Source organism: Hemitrygon akajei, chromosome 11 (genome assembly GCF_048418815.1).
Source record: "Hemitrygon akajei chromosome 11, sHemAka1.3, whole genome shotgun sequence".
In the NCBI taxonomy this organism is placed as follows: domain Eukaryota; kingdom Metazoa; phylum Chordata; class Chondrichthyes; order Myliobatiformes; family Dasyatidae; genus Hemitrygon; species Hemitrygon akajei.
Genome location: NC_133134.1, coordinates 175,046,625 through 175,072,166, shown reverse-complemented (window position 1 = coordinate 175,072,166; position 25,542 = coordinate 175,046,625). Strand labels below are relative to the sequence as shown.

The following is a 25,542-nucleotide window of genomic DNA, read 5'->3' as shown; positions in this document are numbered from 1 at the left end:
CCCCTCCCCCCACTACTTTCAAATCTCTCAGTATCTGTCTCTTCAGTTAGTTCTGATGAAGGGTCTCGGCCCGAAACGTCGACAGTGCTTCTCCTTATAGATGCTGCCTGGCCTGCTGTGTTCCACCAGCATTTTGCGTGTGTTGTAACAGTATAACCCTACTGGTTTTGCATTCAATAATGTGTTCTAGGTGGTAGCAGGGTGTTCATAGGTCTCACAGCCTGGGGAAAGAAGCTCGTACCCAGCCTAGCAGACCTTGTTCTTATACTGCGGTACCTTCATACTGACGGTAGAGGTTATGGGACGGATGGATGGACTCCTTGACAGCACTGAGGGCTCTGCAAAAGCATGGCCCCTGGATGAGTTAAGGGAAGATCTCTCTCTCTCTCTTTCCCTCCCTCTCCAATAAAGGGACAAAATCCAGTCACAACTCTGCGACAGTGACACACGCAATGTACAGCATTGCGGACTTCAAGAGGAAACAAAGCAGTACAGCCAACAGTGCTGCCTCACCCAGGACATGCTAAATTGTTTTACACTTGATTCAAGGTTAATAAGACTGAACCCCCGAGGAGAGACAGTGTTGAGACCTGCTCTTTGGTCATCTCTACGGCTGAGGTACGTAGAACATTCCAATTGTCAACAGTTGCAGGCAGCATCCCAGGGCAGGTCCTCAAAGTGTGTGCAGAACAGCTGGTGTGTTTTATGAACATTCTTAATCTCTCCCTCTCCTAGTGTGTAGTGCCCTCCTGTTTCAAATCATCCATCATTGTCTCTGTACCTAAGAAAACCAAGGTAGCATGCCTGAACGATTGGCAACCTATTGCATTCACCTCAATTATAAGCAAATGCTTTGAGAAGCTGGTTAATGATTACATCTGTGGCATGCTACCACCCGCACTGGACCCCCTATAATTCGCCTACCAAAGGAAATGGTCTACCGATGATGCCAAAGCTACACTACTACACACTGCCCTCACACACGTGGAGAAGAGGAATAAATATGTTAAAATGCTGTTCCTGGACTACAATTCAGCATTCAACACCATAGTTCCCTCCAGTCTTGACAGGAAGCTCAGAGACCTCGATCCGTACTCCACCTTGTGGAGCTGGATTCCGGACTTCCTATCGGATTACCAACAGGTGGCAAGGATGGGCTCCCTCATCTCTGCCCCTCTGACTTTCAACACAGGTGCCCCCTCAGGGTTGTGTCCTGAGTCCTCTCTCTTTACACCCATGACTGTGCTGCCACACACAGCTCCAATCTGATCAAATTTGTAGATGACACAACATTGATTGGCCTTATTTCTAGCAGTGATGAGGCAGCTTACAGAGGAGTGGTTAACACCCTGACACAGTGGTACCAACATAACATAACCTCTCCCTCAATGTCCAAAAATCAAGAGTTAATTGGATTACAGGAGGTACGGAGACAGACTCACACTGATCAACATCAATGGGACTGCAGTTGAAAGGATGAGTAGTTTCAAGTTGCTCATTATACACAGTCACTGAGGATGTCACCCGCACAGGCAACAGAAAGTCACGCAGTAAATTCAAGGGAAAACTCTTTGCCCACAGAATGGTGATTGTTCAGAATCCATGAACAAGCAGTGAGATAGGTTAACAGCAAGGATGAATTTAAAAGGACTGTCAAGGCACAGAAACGCTGACAGGGACCAGATGGGCTGAGGTGACACCCTACTGTACACTGTGTGTTGTAAATTCAATAAGTATCCAAGGCAGAGTTTAAAATAGAACTGATTTATTTGCAACAGATCCAGAATATTAAATTCCAGTCACCTAAATGGTGAACGGCAGCAGAAGAAGCTCCTCCCGAGCCCAGTGACCAGGGTGAAGAACTGGGTTTGATGAACAACAGCAAATAATTAGAGTTCAATACCAATGGTAACTTTGAACTGAACTTTGGATTCACCAACCGTGATGGTTAAATATCCATCAGTTTATTTAAACGGTTTCCCCAGTGTGAACTCCGTAGTGCCACAAGGTTAGATGACCAAGTGAATCTCTTCCCACGTTCAGATCAGATGAACTTCATCTCTTCAGTGTGAACTTCCTGGTGTCTCTGTAGGGTGGATGACCGAGTGAATCTCTTCCCACATTCAGAGCAGGAGAATGGCCTCTCCCCAGTGTGGACCTGCTGATGCGTCTGGAGGTTGGATGAACGATTAAATCTCTTCCCACATTCAGAGCAGGAGAACGGTTTCTCCCCAGTGTGAATTCGCTGATGTACTTTCATTTGAGATGACCGGGTAAACCCCTTCCCACAGTCTGAGCAGGTGAACGGCCTTTCCCCAGTGTGAACTCGCTGGTGTGTCTGAAGGCTAGACGAGTCAATGAATCCTTTCCCACAGTCTGAACAGATGTATGGCCTCTCCCCAGAGTGAATTCGCTGATGTACTGTCAGTTGAGATGACCGAGTGAATCCCTTCCCACATTCAGAGCAGGAGAATGGCCTCTCCCCAGTGTGGACTTGCTGGTGCATCTGTAGGTTGGACGAACGAGTGAATCTCTTCCCACATTCAGAGCAGATGAATGGCCTCTCTCCAGTGTGAATTCGCTGATGTACCTTCAATTCAGATGACCGAGTAAACCCCTTCCCACAGTCTGAGCAGGTAAACGGCCTCTCCCCAGTGTGATATCGCTGGTGTGTCTGTAGGTCGGATGAGTGAGCAAATCCCTTACCACAGTCTGAACAGGTGAATGGCCTCTCCCCAGTATGGATTCGTTGATGTATCTTCAGTTTAGATGACTGAGTAAACCCCTTCCCACAGTCTGAGCAGGTGAATGGCCACTGCCCAGTGTGAACTGATTGGTGTGTCAGTAGGTCATATGACTGACTGAACCCCTTCCCACAGTCTGAGCAGGTGAACCGCCACTCCCCTGTGTGAATTCGCTGGTGTACCTTCAGTTCAAATGACCAAGTGAATCCCTTCCCACAGTCTGAGCAGGTGAACAGCTGCTTTCCAGCATGAACTCGTTGGTGTCTCCGGAGGTTGGATGACTGATTGAATCCTTTCCCACAGTCACAGCAGGTGAACGGCATCTCCCCAGTATGAATTGACTGATGTGCCAGTAGGTCGGATGACCGAGTGAATTCCTTCCCACAATCAGAGCAGGTGAACGACATCTCCCCAGCGTGAACGGACTGGTGTGTCTGTAGGCTGGATGACCAAGCAAATTGTTTCCCACAGACTGAGCAGGTGAACAGCCTGTCAGTGTGAACTTGCTGATGTGTCTGCAGGTGGGATGAGTCAGTGAATCCCCTCCCCTAGTTCTCACTCAATTCATCAAGTCAGATGTCAGACGTAGTGAATCCTTCATACAATTAGTGCAATTGAAGAAATGATCACTTGTGAACAAATGCTGATGTGTTCTCAACTCTCGGGTTTCAGTGGATTTCACTGAGTTACAACAGAAGACTTCATTTCAGACATAAAACACATTTCTAGCTGGGATGAGATACTTCAAGGATCTTCAAGGATCAACAACTGGTGTCACAAAGAAAATATCTGGTCACTCCCTAAACACAGCAAAATTGACGTGTTGTCGTTTTTGAGATTCCTGTACACAAACTTTTTCCTGCTTCTAACCTGTAAAAAGATTTACAAAAGTCAACAGTTGGTGAATGACCACATTTCTGGAAGAGTATGTTCATATAATGTGGTAGAAGAAATAAGAAATTAGAGAGCAAATTCAAGATCTGAAGCGCAAAGACACTTGGGACCCCTTGTGCAGGATTCTGTGAAGGTGGTGGTGAGGAAGGCAAAAAACATGTACATGGATTTGGAGGAGGTAGTGGAGGTACTTAATGAATACTTTGCTTCGGTATTCACCAGGGAAAAAGACCTTGACAATTGTGGGGATAACTTACAGTGGACTGAAATGCTTGAGCATATAGACATTAAGAATGAGGATGTGCTGGAGCTTTTGAAAAGCATTAAGTTAGATAAATCACTGGGACTGGATGAGATATATCCCAGGATACTGTGAGAAGCGAGGGAAGAGATTACTGAGCCTCTTGCAATGATCTTTACGTCATCAATAGGGATGGAAGACGTACTGGAGAATTGGAGGGTTGCAAATGTTGTTCCCTTGTTCAAGAAAGGGAGTAGAGATAATCCAGGAAATTATAGACCAGTGAGTCTTACTTCAGAGGTGGGCAAGTTGTTGGAAAAGATCTTCTGAGGCAGGATTTATGAGCATATGGAGAGACATAATCTGATTAGGGACAGTCAGCATGGCTTTGTCAAGGCCAGGTCCTGTTTCTGAGCCTGACTGAATTCTCTGAGGATCTATCAAAACACATTGATGAAGGTAGAGCAGTGGATGTACTGTATATGCATTTCAGTAAAGCATTTGATAAGGTTCCCCATGTAAGGCTCCTTCAGAAAGTAAGGAGTTATGGGATCCGATGAAACCTTGCTTTGTGGATCCAGAATTGGCTTGTCCGCAGATGGCAAAGGGTGGTTGTAGATGATTCGTATTCTGCATGGAGGTTAGTGACCAGTGGTGTTCCACAGAGATCTGTTCTGGGACCCCTCGTCTTTAGGATTTTTATAAATTACCTGGATGAAGAAGTAGAAGGGTGGGTTAGTAAGTTTGCTGATGACATAAAGTCTGGAGGGTTGTCAGAGGTTACAACAGGACATCAATAGGATGCAGAACTGGGCTGAGATGTGGCAGATGAACTTCAACCCAGATAATTGTGAAGTGATTTATTTTGGTAGGTCAAATTTGAAGACAGAATATAATATAGATATAAGACTCTTGGCAGTATGGAGGATCTGAGAGATCTTGGAGTCTGTGTTGATAGGATCCTCAAAGCTGCTACGCAGGTTGACAGTGTTGTTAAGAAGGAGTATGGTTTATTGGCATTCATCAACCATGGGATTGAGTTCAAGAGCCCTGAGGTAATGTTACAGCTATACAAGACCTTGGTCAGACCCCACTTGGAGTAATGTGTTCAGTTCTGATTACCTTACTACAGGAAGGATGTGGATACTATAGAGAGAGTGCAGAGGAGATTTACAAGGATTGTTGCCTGGATTGGAGGGCGTACCTTATGAGAATAGTTTGAGTGAACTTGGCCTTTTCTCTTGGAGCGATGAAGGGTGAGAGGTGACCTGATAGAGGTGTATAAGATGATGAGGGGCATTGATCATGTGGATAGCCAGAGGCTTTTTCCCAGGACTGAAATGGCTAACACAAGGGGGCATAGTTTTAAGGTGCTTGGAAGTAGGTACAGAGGGGATGTCAGGGGTAAGGTTTTTACAAAGAGAGTGGTGGGTGTATGGAATGCAGTGCCGGCGACGGTGGTGCAAGCAGATACAGTAGGGTCTTTTCAGAGCCTCTTAGATAGGTACATGAAGCTTAGAAAAATAGAGAGCTAATTGCTAGGGAAATTCTAGGAAGTCTCTAGAGCAGGTTACATGGTTGGCATAACATTAGGGGCCAAAGGGCCTGTAATGTGCTGTAAATTTCTGTGTTCTATAAAATCTACAGAATGTTGATAAGCCTTGATAGAGAGCTATTGAGGTAATTTACTGTGTTCAGTGCTCCTGGTGTGGCCTTCTGTATATCAGTGATACCCGACGTAGATTGGGAGACCGCTTCACTGAACATCTATGCTCCATCCGCCAGAACAAGCGGGATCTCCCAGTGGCCACCCATTTTAATTACATTTCCCATCCCGATATGTCCATCCATGTCCTCCTCCACTGTCGTGATGAGGCCACACTTAGGTTGGAGGAACACCTTTGCATTCCGTTTAGGTAGCATCCAACTTGATGTCATGAACATTGATTTCTCAAACTTCCAGTAAAGAACCCCCCCCCCCTTCACCATTTCCTATCCCCCTTTCCTTTCTCATCTTGTGTCCTTGCCTGCCTATCACCCCCTACTAGTGCTCCTCCCCCATTTATCTGCCTTCCATGGCCTTCTCTCTCTTTTGCCAATCAACTTCATAGCTCTTTACTTTATCTCTCACCCTCCAGGTTTCACCTAGTGTTTCTCCCTCCCCTCCCTCCACCTTTTCAAATCTACTCCTCAGCTTATTTTCTCCAGACCTGTCAAAGGGTTTCGGCTCAAAACATTGACTGTACTTTTTACCAAAGATGCTGGCTAGCCTGCTGAGTTCCTCCAGCATTTTGTCTGTGTTGCATGGTTGTGGAGAGGATGTTTCCTATGGTGGGAGTGTCTAAGACCAGAGCACACAGTCTCAGAATAAAGAGATGTCCTTTTAGAACGGAGACGTGGAGGAATTTCATTATCTAGAGAGTGGTGAATCTGCAGAATTCATTTCCAGAGGCAGACATGGAGGCAAAGTCATCGAGTATATTTAAGAGGTTGATAGATTCTTGATTAGTCAGGGTTATGAAGGAATACAGGGAGAAGGCACGAGATCAGTGCTGTGAGGCAAAATGGATCAGCCATTATGAAATAGCTCAGCACTCAATGGACCAGATTGCCTAATCCTGCTCCTATATCTTACGGGCTGATAAGATACTTTTCTTATCTGTACCTTAGATATAGACATAGAAGAGTACAACACAGGAACAGGCCATTCTGTCCACAATATGTGCCAAGCCAAATAAAAAGCAAATCAGGAACACCCACAAACTAATCCCACCTACCTACACCATGTCCATACCCTCCATCTTCCTTCCATTCATGTGACTATCCAAACGTCTCTAAAAAGTGTTATGTGTGAAACCAAGCAGAGCTGCAGAATGGGTGATGCTAATAAGAAAGAGATAAGGGTGATAACGAGAGAGAGAGATATAAGGGAGAGCCATTCAAAATGCTAATAAGAGAGAGATAACGAGAGAGAGACATACAATTCAGTATTTTGGCGTCTGCAGTGATACTGCCATGGACATTTTGCTTTGAACCTGAACTGTTCGTTAACACTCCTGCTGAGACAACAGGAAATGGTGGTTTGATGGACAGGTGAAACCCCGTCAGAGGGGGGATAACATAGTGGGTTTGCTAAGACACAGGAGACACGCCAAGAGACCCTGAAGAGAGCATTGTGCCCCCACAAGTTGGTGGGAGTTTGGAGGACTGATTCACAGGAATCGGCCAGAGGCTCACAGGGTGTAAAGGTACGACCGGTGGGGACCTGTTGTGTGTCCATCCTTGGCTGGGTGACAGGTTCACCATGGAAGAACGATCGCATCTGGAATGGTAGGTCACAGTCGGTGACCTCAACGGGACAATGGTTGCATCTGGAACAGAGGGGTCATAGTCGGTGACCGCAATGGGACAAGAAGACAACGTAAGGTTTGCCTTAAATTTCAGCTGTATCTCTCACTCTCTCTCTCTCTCCAACGGTACCACAACAATTACCTCGAACTACACTAAACTGAACTGAACTCTGCTTCACTTGAAGACTGATCATTTACCCCTAGACTTCGATAGAGCTTAGCTGATTCCTATTCCCATATTTTTGTGTATAGGTGTATATTATCATTGCTAACCTGTTACATTTATATCCTTGCATTTAGTGTACTGTATTACTTAATTTACTAATAAACATTATTAGTTTCTAGTAATTACAGACTCCAACAAGTGTTCCATTTCTGCTGGTTTGACAACCCAGTTACAGGGTACGTAACAAAAGCCTCTGATGCATTTTCCTCGACCACCATACCAGGCAGCACATTCCAGGCATCCACGGCTCTCTGAGTGAAAAACACACCTCACATCCCCCTTGAACCTAGCCCCTCTCACCTTCAATACATGCCTCTGGTATCAGACATTTCAACCCTGAGAAACAAATACTCTCTGTCCGCTCTAATTATGCCTCTCATAATCTTGTAAACCTCTCCCAGATCTCCCCTCAGCCTCTGACGCTCCAGAGAAAACAAACCAAGTTTGTCCATCCTCTTGTGTGATAGCACACGCCTCTAAATGAAACAGCATCCTGGTAAATCACTTCTGCACCCTCTCCAAAGCCTTAACATCCTTGTTATAGTGGGTGACCAGAACTGTACACAATACTCCAGATGTGGCCTAATCAGTTTTATAAAGTTGCAACATAACCTCCTGACTTTTGAACTCAATGCCTCGACTAATAAAAGCAATCATTCCATAAACCTTAATCATCTTATCAACCACTATAGCCATTTTCAGCGCTCCTTGACAGGTCCTGCCCTTAACACTTTACTGCCTTCTTGCATTTGCCCTACCAAGGTGCTACACCTCACACTTATCTGGATGAAAATCCATCCACCATTTCTCTGACCATATCTGCAACTGATTATTTACATTCATTACAAACAGCAGAGGTCCCAGCACAGATTCCTGCACTACTCTGCTAGTTACAGACCTCCAGCTCACTACCCTCCATCTTCTACGTGCAGAGCCAGGTCTGAAGCCAAACAACCGATATGCCACAGATCTCATACATCTTCATCTTCTGGATTAGCCTCCGATGAGGGACTTCATGAAATGCCTTACTAAAATCTATGTAGACAACATGCACTGCCCTACCCTCATCAATCTCTCTCATTACCTAGTCAGAAAACTCAATCAAATTTTAAGGCTAGACCTGCCACACACAAAGCCATACTGGTTCCTCCAAATTAGGCCAAAGGTGTCCAAATGCTCATATATCCTATTCTGAAGAATTTTCTCCAGCAATTTTCCAGTCTATAGTTTCCAAGATTTTCCCTCGTTCCCTTCGTGGTACATTTTGGTACCAACAACATAGGTAGGAAAAAGGAGGAAGACCTGAAAACAGACTACAGAGAGTTAGGAAGGAAGTTGAAATGCAGGACCTCAAAGGTAGTAATCTCAGTATTACTGCCTGTGCCACGCGACAGTGAGTATAGGAATAGAGTGAGGTGGATGATAAATGTGTGGTTGAGGAATTGGAGCAGGGGGCAGGGATTCAGATTTCTGGATCATTGGGACCTCTTTTGGGGTAGGAGTCACCTGTACAAAAAGGACAGGTTGCACTTGGATCTGAGGGGACCAATATCGCAGCAGAGAGGTTTGCGAAGGCTATTGGGGGGAGTTTAAACTAAAATTACTGGGGCGTGGGAACCAAACTGAAGAGATGGAGGATGGGGCAGTTGGCACACAAATAGAGAAAGCTTGAAGACAGTGCGAGAGGGAGGATGGGCAGGTAATAGAGAAGGGATGTGCTCAGACCGATGGTTTGAGATGTGTCTATTTTTAACGCAAGGAGTATTATGAACAAAGCGGATGTGCTTAGTGTGTAAATCAGTACTTGGAGCTATGATGTTATGGCCATAACAAAGACTGAGATGGCTCAGGGGCAGGAATGGTTACTTAGAGTGCCAGGTGTTAGATGTTTCAGAAAGGACAGGGAGGGAGGCAAAAGAGGTGGGGGGCAAGGCACTGCTGATGAGAGACAGTGTCACGGCTGCAGAAAAGGAGGAAGTCATGGAAAGATTGTCTACTGAGTCTCTGCGTGGAAGTTAGAAACAGGAAGGGGTCAATAACTTTACTGGGTGTTTTTTATAGACCACCCAATAGTAACAGGGACATCGAGGAGCAGATAAGGAGACAGATTTTGGAAAGGTATAATAAGGGTTGTTGTGGTGGGAGATTTTAATTTCCCAGATGTCAACTGGCATCTCCCTAGAGCGAAGGGTTTAGGTGGGGTGGAGTTTGATAGGTGTGTTCAGGGAAGTTTCTTGACATAATATGCAGATAAGCCTTCAAGAGGAGCGGTTGTACTTGATCTGGTATTGGGAAATGAACCTGGTTAGGTGTCAGATCTCTCAGTGGGAGAGCATTTTGGCGACAGTGATCACAATTGTATCTCCTTTACCATAGCATTGGAGAGGGATGGGAACAGACAAGATAGAATATAGAACAGTACAGCACATTACAGGCCCTTCAGCCCACAATGTTGTGCCGACCCTCAAACCCTGCCTCCCATATAACCCCCCACCTTAAATTCCTCCATATACCTGTCAACAGTCTCTTAAACTTCACTAGTGTATCTGCCTCCACCACTGACTCAGGCAGTGCATTCCACGCACCAACCACTCTTTGAGTGAAAAACCTTTCTCTGATATTCCTCTTGAACTTCTCTCCCCTTACCTTAAAGCCATGACCTCTTGTACTAAGCAGTGGTGCCCTGGGGAAGAGGCGCTGGCTGTCCACTCTGTCTATTCCTCTTAATATCTTGTACACCTCTATCATGTCTCCTCTCATCCTCCTTCTCTCCAAAGAGTAAAGCCCTAGCTCCATTCATCTCTGATCATAATCCATACTCTGTAAACCAGGCAGCATCCTGGTAAATCTCCTCTGTACCCTTTCCAATGCTTCCACATCCTTCCTGTAGTGAGGCGACCAGAACTGGACACAGTACTCCAAGTGTGGCCTAACTAGAGTTTTATAGAGCTGCATCATTACATCATGTCTCTTAAACTCTATCCCTCGACTTATGAAAGCTAACACCCCATAAGCTTTCTTAACTACCCTATCTATCTGTGAGGCAACTTTCAGGGATCATGTACCCCCAGATCCCTCTGCTCCTCCACACTACCAAGTATCCTGCCATTTACTTTGTACTCTGCCTTGGAGTTTGTCCTTCCAAAGTGTACCACCTCACACTTCTCCGGGTTGAACTCCATCTGTTAGGAAAGCATTTAATTAGAGTAAGGCGAAATAAGAAGCTATCAGGCAGGAACTTGGAAGCATAAATTGGGAACAGATGTTCTCAGGGAAATGTATGGCAGAAATGTGGCAAATGTCCAGGGGATACTTGCGTGGAGTTCTGCATAGGTACGTTCCAATGAGACAGGGAAAGGATGGTAGGGTACAGGAACTGTGGTGCACAAAGGCTGTTGAAAATCTAGTCAAGAAGAAAAGCTTATGAAAGGTTCATAAAACTAGGTAATGATTGAGATCTAGAAGATTATAAGGCTAGCAGGAAGGAGCTTAAGAATGAAATTAGGAGAGCCAGAAGGGGCCATGAGAAGGCCTTGGTGGGCAGGATTAAGGAAAACCCCTAGGCATTCTACAAGTATGGAAAGAGCAAGAGGATAAGACGTGAGAGAATAGGACCAATCAAGTGTGACAGTGGAAAAGAGTGTATGGAACCAGAGGAGATATCAGAGGTAATTAATGAGTAGTTTGCTTCAGTATTCACTACAGAAGAGGATCTTTGTGATTGTAGGGAGATGATTTACAGTGGACTGAAAAGCTTGAGCATGTAGATATTAAGGAAGAGGATGTGTTGGAGCTTTTGAAAAGCATCGCATTGGATAAGTCACCAGGACCGGACAAGATGTACCCCAGGCTACTGTGGGAGGCAAGGTTGGAGATTGATGAGCCTCTGGCAATGATCTTTGCATCATCAATGGGGACGGGAGAGGTTCTGGAGGATTGGAGGATTGCAGGTATTGTTCCCTTATTCAAGAAAGGGAGTAGAGATAGCCCAGGAAATTATAGACCAGTGAGTCTTACTTCAGTTGATGGAGAAGATCCTGAGAGGCAGGATTTATGAACATTTGGAGAAGTATAATATGATTAGTAGTAGTCAGCATGGCTTTGTCAAGGGCAGGTTGTGCCTTATGAACATGATTGAATATTTTGAGGATGTGACTAAACACATTGATGAAGGAAGAGCAATAGATGTAGTGTATATGGATTTCAGCAAGGCACTTGATAAGGTACCCCATGCAAGGCTTATTGAGAAAGTAAGGAGGCATGGGATCCAAGGGGAAATTGCATTGTGGATCCAGAATTGGCTTGCCCACAGAAAGCAAAAAGTGGTTACAGATGGGTCATATTCTGCATGGAGGTTGGTGACCAGTGGTGTGCCTCAGGGATCTGTTCTGAGACCCCCTCTCTTCGTGATGTTTATAAATGACCTTGATGAGGAAGTGAAGGGATGGGTTAGTAAATCTGCTAACAAATGTTGGGGGTGTTGTGGATAGTGTGGAGGGCTGTCAGATGTTACAGTGGGACATCGATAGGATGCAAAACTGGGCTGAGAAGTGGCAGATGGCGTTCAATCCAGATAAGTGTGAGTTGGTTCATTTTGGTAGGTCAAATATGATGGCAGAATATAGCATTAATGTTAAGACTTGGCAGTGTGGAGGACCAGAGGTATCTTGAGGTTCGAGTCCATAGGACACTCAAAGCTGCTACGCAGGTTGACTCTGTGGTTAAGAAGGCATATGGTGCATTGGCCTTCATCAACCGTGGGATTGAGTTTAGGAGCTGAGATGTCATGCTTCAGCTATTAGGACCCCGGTCAGACCCCACTTGGAATACTGTGCTCAGTTCTGGTTGCCTCACTGCAGGAAAAATGTGGAAACCATAGAAAGGGTGCAGAGGAGATTTGCAAGGATATTGCCTGGATTGGGGTGCATGTCTTACTCAAACAGGTTGAGTGAACTTGGCCTTTTTTTCTTTGGAGTGACGGAGAATGAGAGGTGACCTGATAGAGGTGTATAAGATGATGAGAGGCATTGATCGTGTGGATGGTCAGAGGCTTTTTCCCCAGGGCTGAAATGGCTAACACGAGAGGGCACAGTTCTAAGGTGCTTGAAAGTAAGTACAGAGTAGATGTTAGGGGTAAGTTTTTGTTATACAGAGAGCGATGAGTGCGTGGAATGGGCTGCCGGCAGCAGTGGTGGAGGCGGATACGATAGGGTTTTCTTAGAGACTCTTGGATAGGCACATAGAGCTTAGGAAAATAGAGGGCTATGGGTAACCTTAGGTAATTTCTAAAGTAAGTACATGTTTGGCACAGCATTGTGGGACAAAGGATCTGTGTCACGTTCTATGTTTATGATCTTAAACAGAGGCACATGAGCCACTCACCAGTCCTCCAGGACCACACCTGTGCCCAGAGAAACACAAAAAATACTGGTCAAGGGCCAAGCAATTTCATCTTTTACCTCCTTCAATAACTTGGGGTAAATCTCACCAGCCCCATTATCCACCTTAATACTCATGAGAAAATCCAACACTTCCTCCTCCTTGACCTCTAAATGCCCTCATGTATTTATAGACTCAGCACTGATCTCCTGGTCCTCCATATCTCTTTTCTTGGTAAATACTGAAGCAAAGTTCTCATTAAGTACTTACTAACTCCACCCCCTCTTTTACCTCCTCTATCTTTTGTAAAATTTCAAAAACCTGGTATATTGATCACCCATTCCTGGCCACCTCTCAACCAATGACTTCAACATCGTAGTCCCCTGTACAGATCCATGCTCTGTTCATCACCTTACCCCTAATACTCTTAGCATTAAAATATATTCAAACTGTCCAACCCATCATACGTTATTTCGATTTTAACTTTCGGTACTTCTCCTGATATTTACCTTCTGGTCCAAACCTTCCAATTCCCAGCCGCCTGAAAAACTTATTTTAACGAGCATTCATGTCTATGTCTATATGACCGGGATGTTTCTGCCCATCTTCAGTCTGTGGCTTGGCTCAGTTTCATTCCTTCCATTAGTATTATTTGCTGTTCCCTGTGAGCTGTGAGTGTCTGACCACAGAGTTATTGAAATGTTCCCAGGCCTTTGTTGCCACAGCTGGATTTTTTATGATTTTAATTTAAAATGCTGAGCCATTTTCAGGCCGTGTAAAAATTTCCTGTTCACACCAATGGTTGGTCTATGCTAGAGGGAACATTGATATTCTGGCCATGTCCCACAGCATGTGATATTAGATGGCTAATCCTGGATTACTGACCCTCTCCCACAGTTGATTGATGGTGGTGAACTCATTGATGGCAATGCCAATGAATACTTGGGAAGGGGTACTGCACTTTTGTGATGTGAAATCTACAGGTCACTTGTTTTCCAGCGCTGGGAAATGAATATTCAAGGTATACATCCTATCGAAAGGACAGACAGGTGGGCAGAGGGGGTGGGGTGGATCTGTAGCTGAGGAATGAAATTCAGTTCCTTGTGAGGGGTGACATAGACCAGTTAGCCTGACATCAGTGGTGGGGAAGATGCTGGAGTCAATTATAAAAGATGAAATAGCGGTACATTTGGCTAGCAGTAACAGGATCAGTCCAAGTCAGCATGGATTTATGAAGGGGAAATCATGCTTGACTAATCTTCTGGAATTTTTTGAGGATGTAACTATGAAAATGGACAAGGGAGAGCCAGTGGATGTAATGCACCTGGACTTTCAGAAAGCCTTTGATAAGGTCCCAGATAGGAGATTAGTGGGCAAAATTAGAGCACATGGTATTGGGGTTAGGGTACTGACATGGATAGAAAATTGGTTGGCAGACAGGAAACAAAGACTAGGGATTAACTGGTTCCTTTCAGAATGGCAGGCAGTGACTAGTGGGGTACTGCAAGGCTTGGTGCTGGGACCGCAGCTATTTACAATATACATTAATGATTTAGATGAAAGGATTAAAAGTAACATTAGCAAATTTGCAGATGACATAAAGCTGGGTGGCAGTGTGAAAAGTTGAGGAGGATGTTAGGAGAATGCAGGGTGACTTGGACAGGTTGGGTGAGTGGGCAGATGCAGTTTAATGTGGATAAATGTGAGGTTATCCACTTTGGTGGCAAGAACAGGAAGGCAGATTACTATGAATAGTGTCAAGTTAGGAAAATGGGAAATACAACGAGATCTAGGTGTCCTCGTTCATCAGTCACTGAAAGTAAGCATGCAGGTACAGCAGGCAATGAAGAAAGCTAATGGCATGTTGACCTTCATAACAAGGGGAGTTGAGTATAAGAGCAAAGAGGTCCTTCTGCAGTTGTACAGGGCCCTGGTGAGACCACACCTGGAGTATTATGTGCAGTTTTGGTCTCCAAATTTGAGGGAGGACATTCTTGCTATTGAGAGAGTGCAGTGTAGGTTCACGAGGTTAATTCCCGGGATGGCGTGACTGTCATATGTTGAGAGATTGAAGTGACTGGGCTTGTATACACTAGAATTTAGAAGGATGAGAGGGGATCTGATTGAAACATACAAGATTATTAAGGGATTGGACACGTTAGAGGCAGGAAACATGTTCCCGATGTTGGGGGAGTCCAGAACCAGAGGCCAGTTTAAGAATAAGGGGTAAGCCATTAGAATGGAGTTGAGGAAAAACTTTTTCACCCAGAGAGTTGTGGATCTGTTGAATGCTCTGCCTCAGAAGACAGTGGAGGCCAATTCTCTGGATGTTTTCAAGAAAGAATTAGATAGAGCTCTTAAAGATAGCGGAGTCAAGGGATATGGGGAGAAGGCAGGAATGGGGTACTGATTGTGGATGATCAACCATGATCAAGTGAATGGTGGTGCTGGCTCGAAGGGCTGAATGGTCTACTCCTGCACTATTGTCACTCAGGACAACAGTGATTGATATCAGTATATACCCTGACAGAATGGTGTAAAACATGTTCTCACAGGTAGAAAGTTCCAGAACGCAAGGTGGTAGAACAAGTGATTTGCATGGGTAGAGGGTGTTTAAAGATCATTTGCACAAGTGCAGCAAAGGGATGTTCCTGTTTGAAGGAAGGATGGGGATGGAAAGATAAGAGAACCTTGGATGTCCAGAGAGGTGATGAATCTAGTTAAGAAGAAAAACAAATAAATAGAGGGATTCTGTTCTTTTTTTCCATGCAGCACTAATTGCCATTTTTTGACTGGAAGGTAAACTAGGAACTACCTTTTTGTTCAGAGTTCCTAATCACTGGATTTAAATATCTGGAGCTCAGCAGTGTTGGGAGACCCATCTGCTCCTCTGCCATGCCCCTGCGCTTCCAAACACACCGAATGGCCGAGCAGGGAAAAGCACAGGTCAACAATGGCTGCCTCTTTACCCAGAAACCCCAAGAGCGAGAAAGTCATCCAGCCGTCAATGTCCCAGCGATGGGCATGCGCCGCAGAAAAGGCGCCACCACCTTCGCAGACCAGCAGAAAGCTCGCCAGGGCCCAGGTACGGATCGTGGAGCTGAGAAAGAGGGAAAGGACCGGGACTGTCAGGGTACGGAGCCTCGTTGTGTCCAGAGCTCACAGAAGTTGTCCCTCAGTCATGGTTCGGACGCCGGTGCCAAATAAATCCCGGATTTTACCGTGGCTCCTACCTGCTCCCGAAATCCTTGCTGACGCGCAATTTCCCCGACGCTGTTTGCGTTTGCGCATGCGCATTTGGTCGTCTGGTCACGGGCAGTGAATACTGCAACAAACACGATAAAATCTGCAGATGCTGGAAATCCAAAGCAACAAATTAAGAAAGATAATGTTATGGAATATGAAAAGGAAAGAGCAGTAGCAAGGAGAGTAATTAAAGATGCAAAGAGATAGTTGGAGAAGACTTTGTGGAACCCTAGGCCCTGATGATACCTGTAAAGCAGCTATGGATGATCATTCACAGAATGTCAAGAACATATAGAAAACCTTTGCTGGAAGGAGATATTGGAGCTGTAACCAACAAGGAAAAGGCTGTTATCTTTGTAGAGGTGTTCCAAGCATTACACAGTTCTGGAGAGTCTGGTGATTTGAGAAAGGAAATTATGTTAAAGGAAAGTGGGAATAGGACAGGAGCTTGGATGATAACAGCTCAGGAATTGCAGGAAACTGTCCAATCAGGTTCAAGCACTTCTAGTAGGGATGGACTGTGTTATGAATTGTTTAAGCATTTAGATGACTCTGTATTAATAGAAATGAGCTTTGTTTAATTCAGTGTGGAAAGAAGGAAAATTATCAGTAGAATGGAAGCATACGGTGGTAGTTCCAGTCTTAAAGCCAGGTAAAGACGTGTCTAGTCTTAGTTTGTATTGGCCTATAGCTTTAACATCAGTGCTTTGTAAAACTATGGAAGGAATGGTTGCCAATAGACTTGTTTATTTTTTTAGAAAATAAGGGACATTTTGCTGCCAATCAAAATGGTGTTAGAGCAGGAAGATCAACAATGGAATCTGTTGCCCTTTTAGATCATGATATTAAAAAGGTGTTTCAAAATAGAGAAGTAATGGTAACTGTATTTCTAGATTATTGAAAGAGCATATGACTCACTATGGAAGGATGATTTATTAATTAAACTCTATGATGTGGGAATTAGAGGTAGAATGTTTAATTGGATCGAAGATTTTCTTAAGGAAAGGACAATTCAAGTAAGAATAGGTGGAACAAGCTCCAAGTCAATTAAAATAGATAATGGTACCCCTCAAGGAAGCATCATTAGTCCAGTTCTTTTTAATATCATGATAAACTATATCTCTGAGCAGGTAGGGACAGGTTTTGGCAAATCGTTGCTTGCAGACGATGGTGCAGTCTGAAAAAGAGGAAGAAACGTCAAGTATATATTAAAGAAAAGGCTTTAAGATAAGTTGAAAACTGGGCAAACAAATGGGGTTCCAGGATTTCTGCTTCTAAGTCCAAATATATGATTTTTGGCTTTAGAAGAAAGATTCCTGATTGTGAGTTGTGTCTATATGATTCTCCATTAGAAAGAGTCAAGGTATTCAAGTTTTTAGGTGTCTGGCTTGATGAAAGACTCACTTGGAGGGTTCATATAGATAAAACAATTGGAAAGTGTGAGAAAGTTTTAAATGTTATGAGAAGTATTGCTGGATGTGACTGGGGAGCAGGGTGGGAAACTATGTACTTAATATATCTAGCTATGATTAGATCAGTAATTGATTATGGTTGTATTGCTTATGGTTCTGCTGCTACGGATCTCACCACTGAGTACATCTTTCCCTCCTGCTCCCTCATTTTCTGCTTTCTGCAGGGATCACTCCTCACACGACTCCCTGTCCGTTCCTCCCTCCCCAATGATCTCTGTCATGGTACTTATCCTTGCAAGTGGGACAAATACCTGCCCCTACACCTCCTCCCTCACTACCACTTATGGCCCCAAACAGTCCTTCCAGGTTGGGTGACTCTTTACCTGCGAGTCTGTTGGGGTCATCTGTATTCAGTGCTCCAGGTGTGATGTGACCCGATGTAGACTGTTTCATTGAGCACCCCCACTCCATCTGCCAGTAAAAGTGGAATCACCCTGCAGCTACTCACTTCAATTCCATTTCCCATTCCTATTCCGACATTTCAATCCATATCCTCTGCAATGAGGCCACACTCAGCTCGGAGGAGCAACACCTGATATTCCATCTGGATAGCCTCCAACCTGATAACATGAACATCCATTTCCTGAACTTCTGGTAATTGCCATCCCAATTGCCATTTCCATTTCCCCCTCTCACCACCTTTCCTGCCAATCACCTCCCTTTGGTGCTTCTCCTTCCCTTTCTTCCATGGTCTTCTGTCTTCTCTGATGAGATTGCCCTTTCTCCAGCCAATCAGCTTTCCATCACCCATTCATTCTCTCCCGGTTTCACCTATCATCTGCCACGTAGCACTTCTGCCTCTCATCTCCCTACCTTCTTACTCAGACTTCTCCCCTTCCATCTCAGCCAGAAACATTGACTGTTTATTCTTTTTGTATCGATACTGCCTGGCCTGCTGAGTTCCTCCAGCAATTTGTGTGTGTGTGTGTGTGTGTGTGTGTGAGAGATCGCTGGCCGGTAGTAAGAGTGGGCTCCCTCACCTTCACCCCTCTGACTCTCAGCACAGGAGCCCCTCAGGGCTGTGTACTAAGTCCCCTCCTTCACTCCCTGTATACACGTGACTGTGTCGCCACCTGCAACTCAAATCTGCTAATTAAGTTTGCTGACAACACTATGTTGATTGGCCTAATCTCAAACAATAATGAGGTGGCCTACAGGAAAGAAGTCATCTCTCTGACACAGTGGTGTCAAGAAAACAACCTCTCCCTCAATGTTGCAAAAACGAAGGAGCTGGTTGTGGACCACAGGAGGAATGGAGACAGGCTAACCCCCATTGACATAAATGGATCTGCAGTTGAGAGGGTGAACAGCTTTAAGTTTCTTGGCATCCACATCACTGAGGACTTCACGTGGTCTGTACATACCGGCTGTGTGGTGAAAAAGACACAATAGCACCTCAGATGGCTGAGGAAGTATGGTATGGGTCCCCAAATCCTAAGAACTTTCTACAGGGGCACAATTGAGAACATCTTGACTGGCTGCATCACTGCCAGGTATGGGAACTGTACCTGTAACTCCCTTAATCATAGGATTCTGCAGAGTGGTTTGGACAGCCCAGTGCATCTGTAGTTGTGAACTTCCCATGATGCATGATGCAGGACATTTACAAAGACAGGTGTGTAAAAAGGGCCTGTAGGATCACTGGGGACCCGAGTCACTCCACCCAAAATCTATTCCAACTGCTACCATCCAGGAAGTGGTACCGCAGCTTAAAAGCCAGGACCAACAGGCTTCGGGACAGCTTCTTCCACCAGGCCATCAACTGATTAACTCATGTTGATTTGAGTGTATTTCTATGTTACATTGACTATTTATTATAAATTACTATGATTACACATTGCACATTTAGACAGAGTTATAACATAAAGATTTTTATTCCTCATATGTGAAGGATGTAAGAAATAAAGTCAATTCTAATTCTATTCTATTCTAACTCCTGGATAGGTACATGGAGCCTAGGAAAATAGAGGGCCATAGGTAACCCTAGGTAATTTCTAAACTAAGTACGTGTTCGGCACAGCATTTTGGGCCTAAGGGCCTGTATTGTGCTGTAGGTTTTCTATGTTTCCGTGAGTATTGAAGTGGTTAATTTTTGTAACCCTGTGGAAAACTTTCTATTGATTTGTGTCACCTGGTTCGGATATGGCCCAAGCGTGGAGTGAGAGACACTGAAGCGTGTTGATAGTTCACCGACTTTAATGCAACCAGTGTTAAAGGGAAGCAAATACAATAAATGCTAAGCCAAACAGGGCCTTCAACTAAAACTCTCAAATGGGAACCGAAGCCTACACTGCAGTTGAAAGGAATAATTAAATATAAAACAAACACTTTTAGTTTTCAGCATCAGTTGACTCGACAGTCCAATTTCTCAGGCAAGGTCAAATGCAAGCAGGCAACGAAGCGTTGCCATGTTGGGGTCAAGTCTCGACAACCATTACGATGGAATGAATGGAGTTAAATACTATCACAATGAAGTAGTAATTAGCTGACACGTGCATATTCACGAGCGCAATTGCCGTATCTCCTGTGCTGCTGAATCTGTGGTTGTGACAGATTTGTTAGAATGTATACAGTATATAGTTCTAGCTCATGAAGGGTTGTATGATGTGGGGATTTTAACGCACATAGTTCTCTGTGGTGTTGTTCATGGAATGATGGTAATAGATTGATTGTAGAAAAGCCTTTTAGATATTTCCCATCTTATGTGTCTTCATGATGGGAGGGGTATGAAATGGAATGTTCATAATAATTCTGAAACTGCTATGGATTTAACTATAGTTTTGAACACTGGCTGGACTAAGTATGTGGGAAGTTTTGGGTAATGAAACATTGGGTAGTAATCATTTTCCTGTCTCTTTAAGCTTGGGTTGGGTTTTGTATTGGGGCCAGACGGCCGTTTTCAGGAGGTTGTAATAGCAATATTTTTTGACTTTGAAAAAGCATATGATATGTTATCGAAGGACGGACTTTTAATTAAATAATGGAAATTTAGAGTGAGGGACTTGTTTAATTTTTTCCAAGTTTTCAATTTGGACAATTTATGCAGATATTGGTGGGCAAGGTATTTTCCTGAGTTAGAGAATGGGACTCCACAAGGAAGTATTCATACCCTGTTAATATTTAATATCATGATTAATAATATTTTCTCTGAGATAGGTACTGTTGTGGGTAAATCACAATGTGCAGATGATGGAGCTTTATGGATTAGAGATAGAAATTATAGGGTTTTTAAATAATTAACGATTATTAAGTTTAAAATGTGGGAAGATAGACAGTAGCTAAAACACAAATTACGTGTTTTACAAATAAAATTCATAGAGCGCACTTGATTTGAAATTATATGGTTAAACTCTTGAAAAAGTGTCAGTGGTAGGATTTCTAGCCATGAGGCTGGGTAATAAGCTGACATGTTAGCACCATATCAGTAACATAATTGATAAATGTACAGGCATATTAAATATTCTCAGGTGTCTTTGTGGGTATTCTTGGGGTGCTATATGAAATTCATTGTTGACCATTTATATTTGTTTAATTAGATCTGTTCTTGATTTGACAGTGGATTATGCGTCAGCTTCATCTTCAACTTTAAAATGTCTAGATGTGATTCAAGCACAGGCTTTAAGGTTATATTGCGGCAGAATAAGGTCATCGCTGTTTAGGCTTTACTGGTTGAAATAATACAAATTATCTTTACAATTATGGACATTGAATTTCATGTTAACATACTGGATTAATTTGAGGGGCAAACAAAAGATTATCCTGTTAAAGGTATGTTGGATGACTTTTGGGATTATTAAACTAAACTGCTTTTAGTTTTGGGTGGCTGGGTTCTTATCACAATCGGAATATGGGTTTGTTGGATTACACAATATGTCCCAATGCAGCTTTCTCTGTAGCCCCACCTTTTTTCCCCCCAATGGTTTAAGTGCTTTTAGGTTACAAGAGTTAATAAAGTCTAAGGCTTCTGTTATGCCTGCAAGTCGGTTGGTTCATCAGTATATTGAGGAGAACTATTATGTTGACTGCTTTTACAGTTGGTTTAAAAGATAATTTAACTGTGAATGGTAGTCTGCCTGTTTTTCTTTGCCTGAAGTACACATACGATTAAGGAACAACTTGCCAACCATTTATCAGTATATACAGCAGAATTGGTTGCCATCATTTAAGGCTTACAGTTTGTGGAAGAAATTTGTCCTTATAAAGTTTTTTTTTTAGATTCCTTTTCTCTTCTGATGACTCTTAAAACAAGACATTCTAGCAGTAGGTAGACTTGCTGTCAGAAAATCATCAAACATTCTATCATATTCAAAGGCAACACGAGTGAATCTGCAGATGCTGGAAATAAATAAAAACACAAAATGCTGGCAGAACTCAGCAGGCCAGACAGCATCTATGGGAGGAGGTAGTGACTACCTCCTCCCATAGATGCTGTCTGGCCTGCTGAGTTCTGCCAGCATTTTGTGTTTTTATCATATTCCAAGTGTTCAAAGTATATCTTCTTTGGTGTGTCTTGCACATAGAGAAGTTAAGGGAGTGACTGAAATACACCAAATGACCTGGCCTCCACAGCTGCATGTGGCAACAAATTCCACAAATTCACCACCCTTTGGCTAAAGAAAGTTCTCCGCATCTCTGTTTTGAAAGGGCACCCCTCTATCCTAAGGCTGTGCCCTCTTGTCCTGCACTCTCCCACCATGGGAAACATCGTTTCCACATCTACTCTGTGTAGGCCTTTCAACCTTCAAAAAATTTCAGTGAGATTCCCCTCATCCTTCTGAATTCCAGCGAGTACAGACCCAGTGCCATCAAATGTTCCTCGTATGATAACCCTTTCATTCCTGTAATCATCGTTGTAAACCTCCTCTGGACCCTCTCCAATGCTAGCAGATCTTTTCTAAGATGAGGGGCCCAACTTTATTTTCCTCTCCTGATTTTAATATGGGAATGAATGGTCCATTCTATACTTATACTACTGTCACCTGACACTCATGAGGTTTGCCCGGTAAGTTAAATTGTCAGTGAGTATGTTTGTACTGTTAACACTGTTAACAACGACATGTGGCGACCCACTTCCCAGCGCACTCGAACCGGCTCACAAAGTGGCGCGCGCCGGCATTGAGGCCAGTCCCAAAAAGGGCGGCAAGTCTGCTTCACCAGCAAGGGGAAAAGCCCGCGCACAGGACGGGACTGGGAATACGCGCCCCCTACAGTATTCCCGCCCGGGGAGGGCGGGATCAGGAAGGCTTTAAAGCGAGGCCGTGAAGTTTGAATAAATCTCTTTTGCAACTGCAGCTCACGGACTCCGTGTCATTATTTCAGCGCTGTGTGTAGCACAACGCTACAGACATTACAATCCTGTAATAACAATATCCATTGGACTGGTTGAGTTTGATTGACTGTTCCATCATTGGTACAACCATCCAGAATAAGCTGAATTGGAGTTTACTCTGTTAAAATGGTCAGTGGATTAAGACCCACAAAATAAGTGAAATGGTTAACAGACAGACAGACATACTTTATTGATCCCGAGGGAAATTGGGTTTCATTACAGTTGCACCATCCAAGAATAGAGTAGAAACATAGCAAAATAAAACCAAAAATAATTAAATGATAATAACTAAATTATGCCAAGTGGAAATAAGTCCAGGATTGACACTCCGAGGGAGGAATTGTAAAGTTTGATGGCCACAGGCAGGAATGACTTCCTATGACGCTCAGTGTTGCATCTCGGTGGAATGAGTCTCTGGCTAAATGTACTCCTGTGCTTAACCAGTACATTATGGAATGGATGGGAGACATTGTCCAAGATGGCATGCAACTTGGACAGCATCCTCTTTTCAGACACCACCGTCAGAGAGTCCAGTTCCACCCCCACAACATCACTGGCTTTACGAATGAGTTTGTTGATTCTGTTGGTGTCTGCTACCCTCAGCCTGCTGCCCCAGCACACAACAGCAAACATGATAGCACTGGCCACCACAGACTCATAGAACATCCTCAGCATCGTCCAACAGATGTTGAAGGACCTCAGTCTCATTAGGAAATAGAGACAGCTCTGACCCTTCTTGTAGACAGCCTCAGTGTTCTTTGACCAGTCCAGTTTATTGTCAGTTCATATCCCCAGGTATTTGTAATCCTCCAATATGTCCACACTGACCCCTTGGATGGAAACAGGGGTCACCAGTGCCTTAGCCCTCCTCAGGTCCACCACCAGCTCCTTAGTCTTTTTTACATTACGCTGCAGATGATTCTGCTTACACCATGTGACAAAGTTTCCCACCATAGCCCTGTACTCAGCCTCATCTCCCTTGCTGACTCATCCAACTATCCAAACTGTCCAAAACATGCTAATAGATGTTGCTCACATGTTGCATATCATTGTCCAACTGGTGTAAGCATTCGAGATGCATCCGTCACTGGCTCCAGTCAGGCATGTGGCCCCTGAAGTAACACAGCTGATATCATGATGAGCTCCAAAGAGAATGGCTAGAAAGGAATCACAAACAAGAGAGAATATGTAGATGCTGGAAATCAAACAATATGCACAGAATTCTAGAGGAACTCAGCTTGATTTTAACTCGATTAAAATCAAGAGGGCATAGTTTTAAGGTGCTTGGAAGTAGGCACAGAGATGTCAGGGACAAGCTTTTTACGCAGAGGGTGGTGAGTACGTGGAATGGGCTGCCGGTGACAGTGGTGGAGGCGGAAACTATAGGGTCTTTTAAGAGACTCCTGGATATGTACATGGAGCTTAGAAAAATAGAGGACTATGGGTAACCCTAGGTAATTTCTAAAGTAAGTACATGTTCAGCACAGCATTGTGGGTTGAAGTGCCTGTGTTGTGCTGTAGGTTTTCTATGTTTCTGTGATTTTAACAATGAGATCTGCCAGCAATGAGAGGCTGGTGATAGGGCAAAATTTCAGTGGACAGGATGAGTTGCAATGCAAAAGGGTGAGAAAATCAAAAAGGTTGATGAATACAGGACTGAAGATTTGATGTGTGCAGTCTATGAAATAAAGGAGGTGAACTTGTGACAGTTACAGATTGGCATAATGATCTTGTGGGCATCACTAAATAATGGTGGAAAGAAGATTATAGCTGGGATACACATTGTATTTAAAGGACAGGCAGGTAGGCAGAGGGGGAGAGGAGGCTCTGTTGGTAAAAATAAAATAAAATCTTTGAAAGGTGACATAGGATTGCAAGGTGTAGAGTACTAACTTGAAAGGGGTGAGTACTTATGCAATCAATTATTTTGTGCTTTATATTTGTACTTAATTTAGATCACTTTGTAGAGATCTGTTGTCACTTTGACATGAAAGAGTCTTTTTCTGCTGATCATTATCAAAAAAAATCCAAATTAAGTCTACTGTGCTTCAATATTGTAAATCAGTAAAACATGAAAACATCCAAGAGGGGTGAATACCTTTTATTGGCACTGTAAGTGCAATTATGAAGAAAGCATGGCAATGTCTGCTTCCTTAGAAGCTTGCAAAGATTCAGCATGACATCTAAGACCTTGACGAATTTCTACAGATGTGTGGAGATCATGTTCAGTGGTTGCATCATGGTTTGGTATGGAAACACCAAAGCCTTTGAAAGGAAATTTCTACAAAAAATAGTGCAGTATATCATGAATAAAACCCTCCCCACCACTGGAGATATCTCTACACAGTGCTGTCACAGGAAGGCAGTGTCCATCATCAAGGACCTCCCTCCCTACCACCCAGACCATGTTCTCTTCTCACTGCTGCCATCAGGAAGAAGGTGCAGGAGCCTCAGAACTCATGCCACCAGGTTCAGAAACAGTTATTACCCCTCAAGCAACAACCCCTCTGAACCAGATGGGAAGATTTTAATCAAATTCACTCGCCTCCTCAATGAACTGTATCCACTACCAATGGACTCAATTTCAAGAACTCTTCATATCATGTTCTCAATACTTATTGCTTAATTAATTATTATTATTTTTGTAATTTGCACAGTTTG

General features: G+C 43.8%; 1 protein-coding gene across 3 annotated transcripts; it reads right to left on the bottom strand.

Annotated features, from left to right (window-relative positions):
• Positions 1 to 1,748: 1,748 nt before the first annotated feature.
• Positions 1,749 to 16,129, bottom strand: LOC140736315 (uncharacterized). Of its 3 annotated transcripts, XM_073062319.1 has the most exons (3): positions 16,068 to 16,129; positions 4,443 to 4,589; positions 1,749 to 3,614 (listed from the first exon to the last, which is right to left on the bottom strand). In XM_073062319.1, the coding sequence occupies exon 3, from the start codon at positions 3,149 to 3,151 to the stop codon at positions 2,045 to 2,047; it is 1,107 nt and encodes a 368-aa protein (XP_072918420.1). In that variant the 5' UTR covers positions 3,152 to 3,614; positions 4,443 to 4,589; positions 16,068 to 16,129; the 3' UTR covers positions 1,749 to 2,044. The 3 variants fall into 3 exon arrangements, with proteins under 3 accessions (XP_072918420.1, XP_072918421.1, XP_072918419.1); XM_073062320.1 differs by lacking the exon at positions 4,443 to 4,589 and having other exon boundaries at positions 16,068 to 16,107; XM_073062318.1 differs by lacking the exon at positions 16,068 to 16,129 and adding an exon at positions 15,650 to 16,022 and having other exon boundaries at positions 1,749 to 4,589.
• Between the last annotated feature and the right edge of the window lie 9,413 nt (positions 16,130 to 25,542).

What these genes read in the sequence shown, in the direction of transcription:
- LOC140736315 (XM_073062319.1), bottom strand. Translation starts at nt 3,151, where the DNA reads ATGTCGTTCACCTGCTCTGATTGTGGGAAGGAATTCACTCGGTCATCC.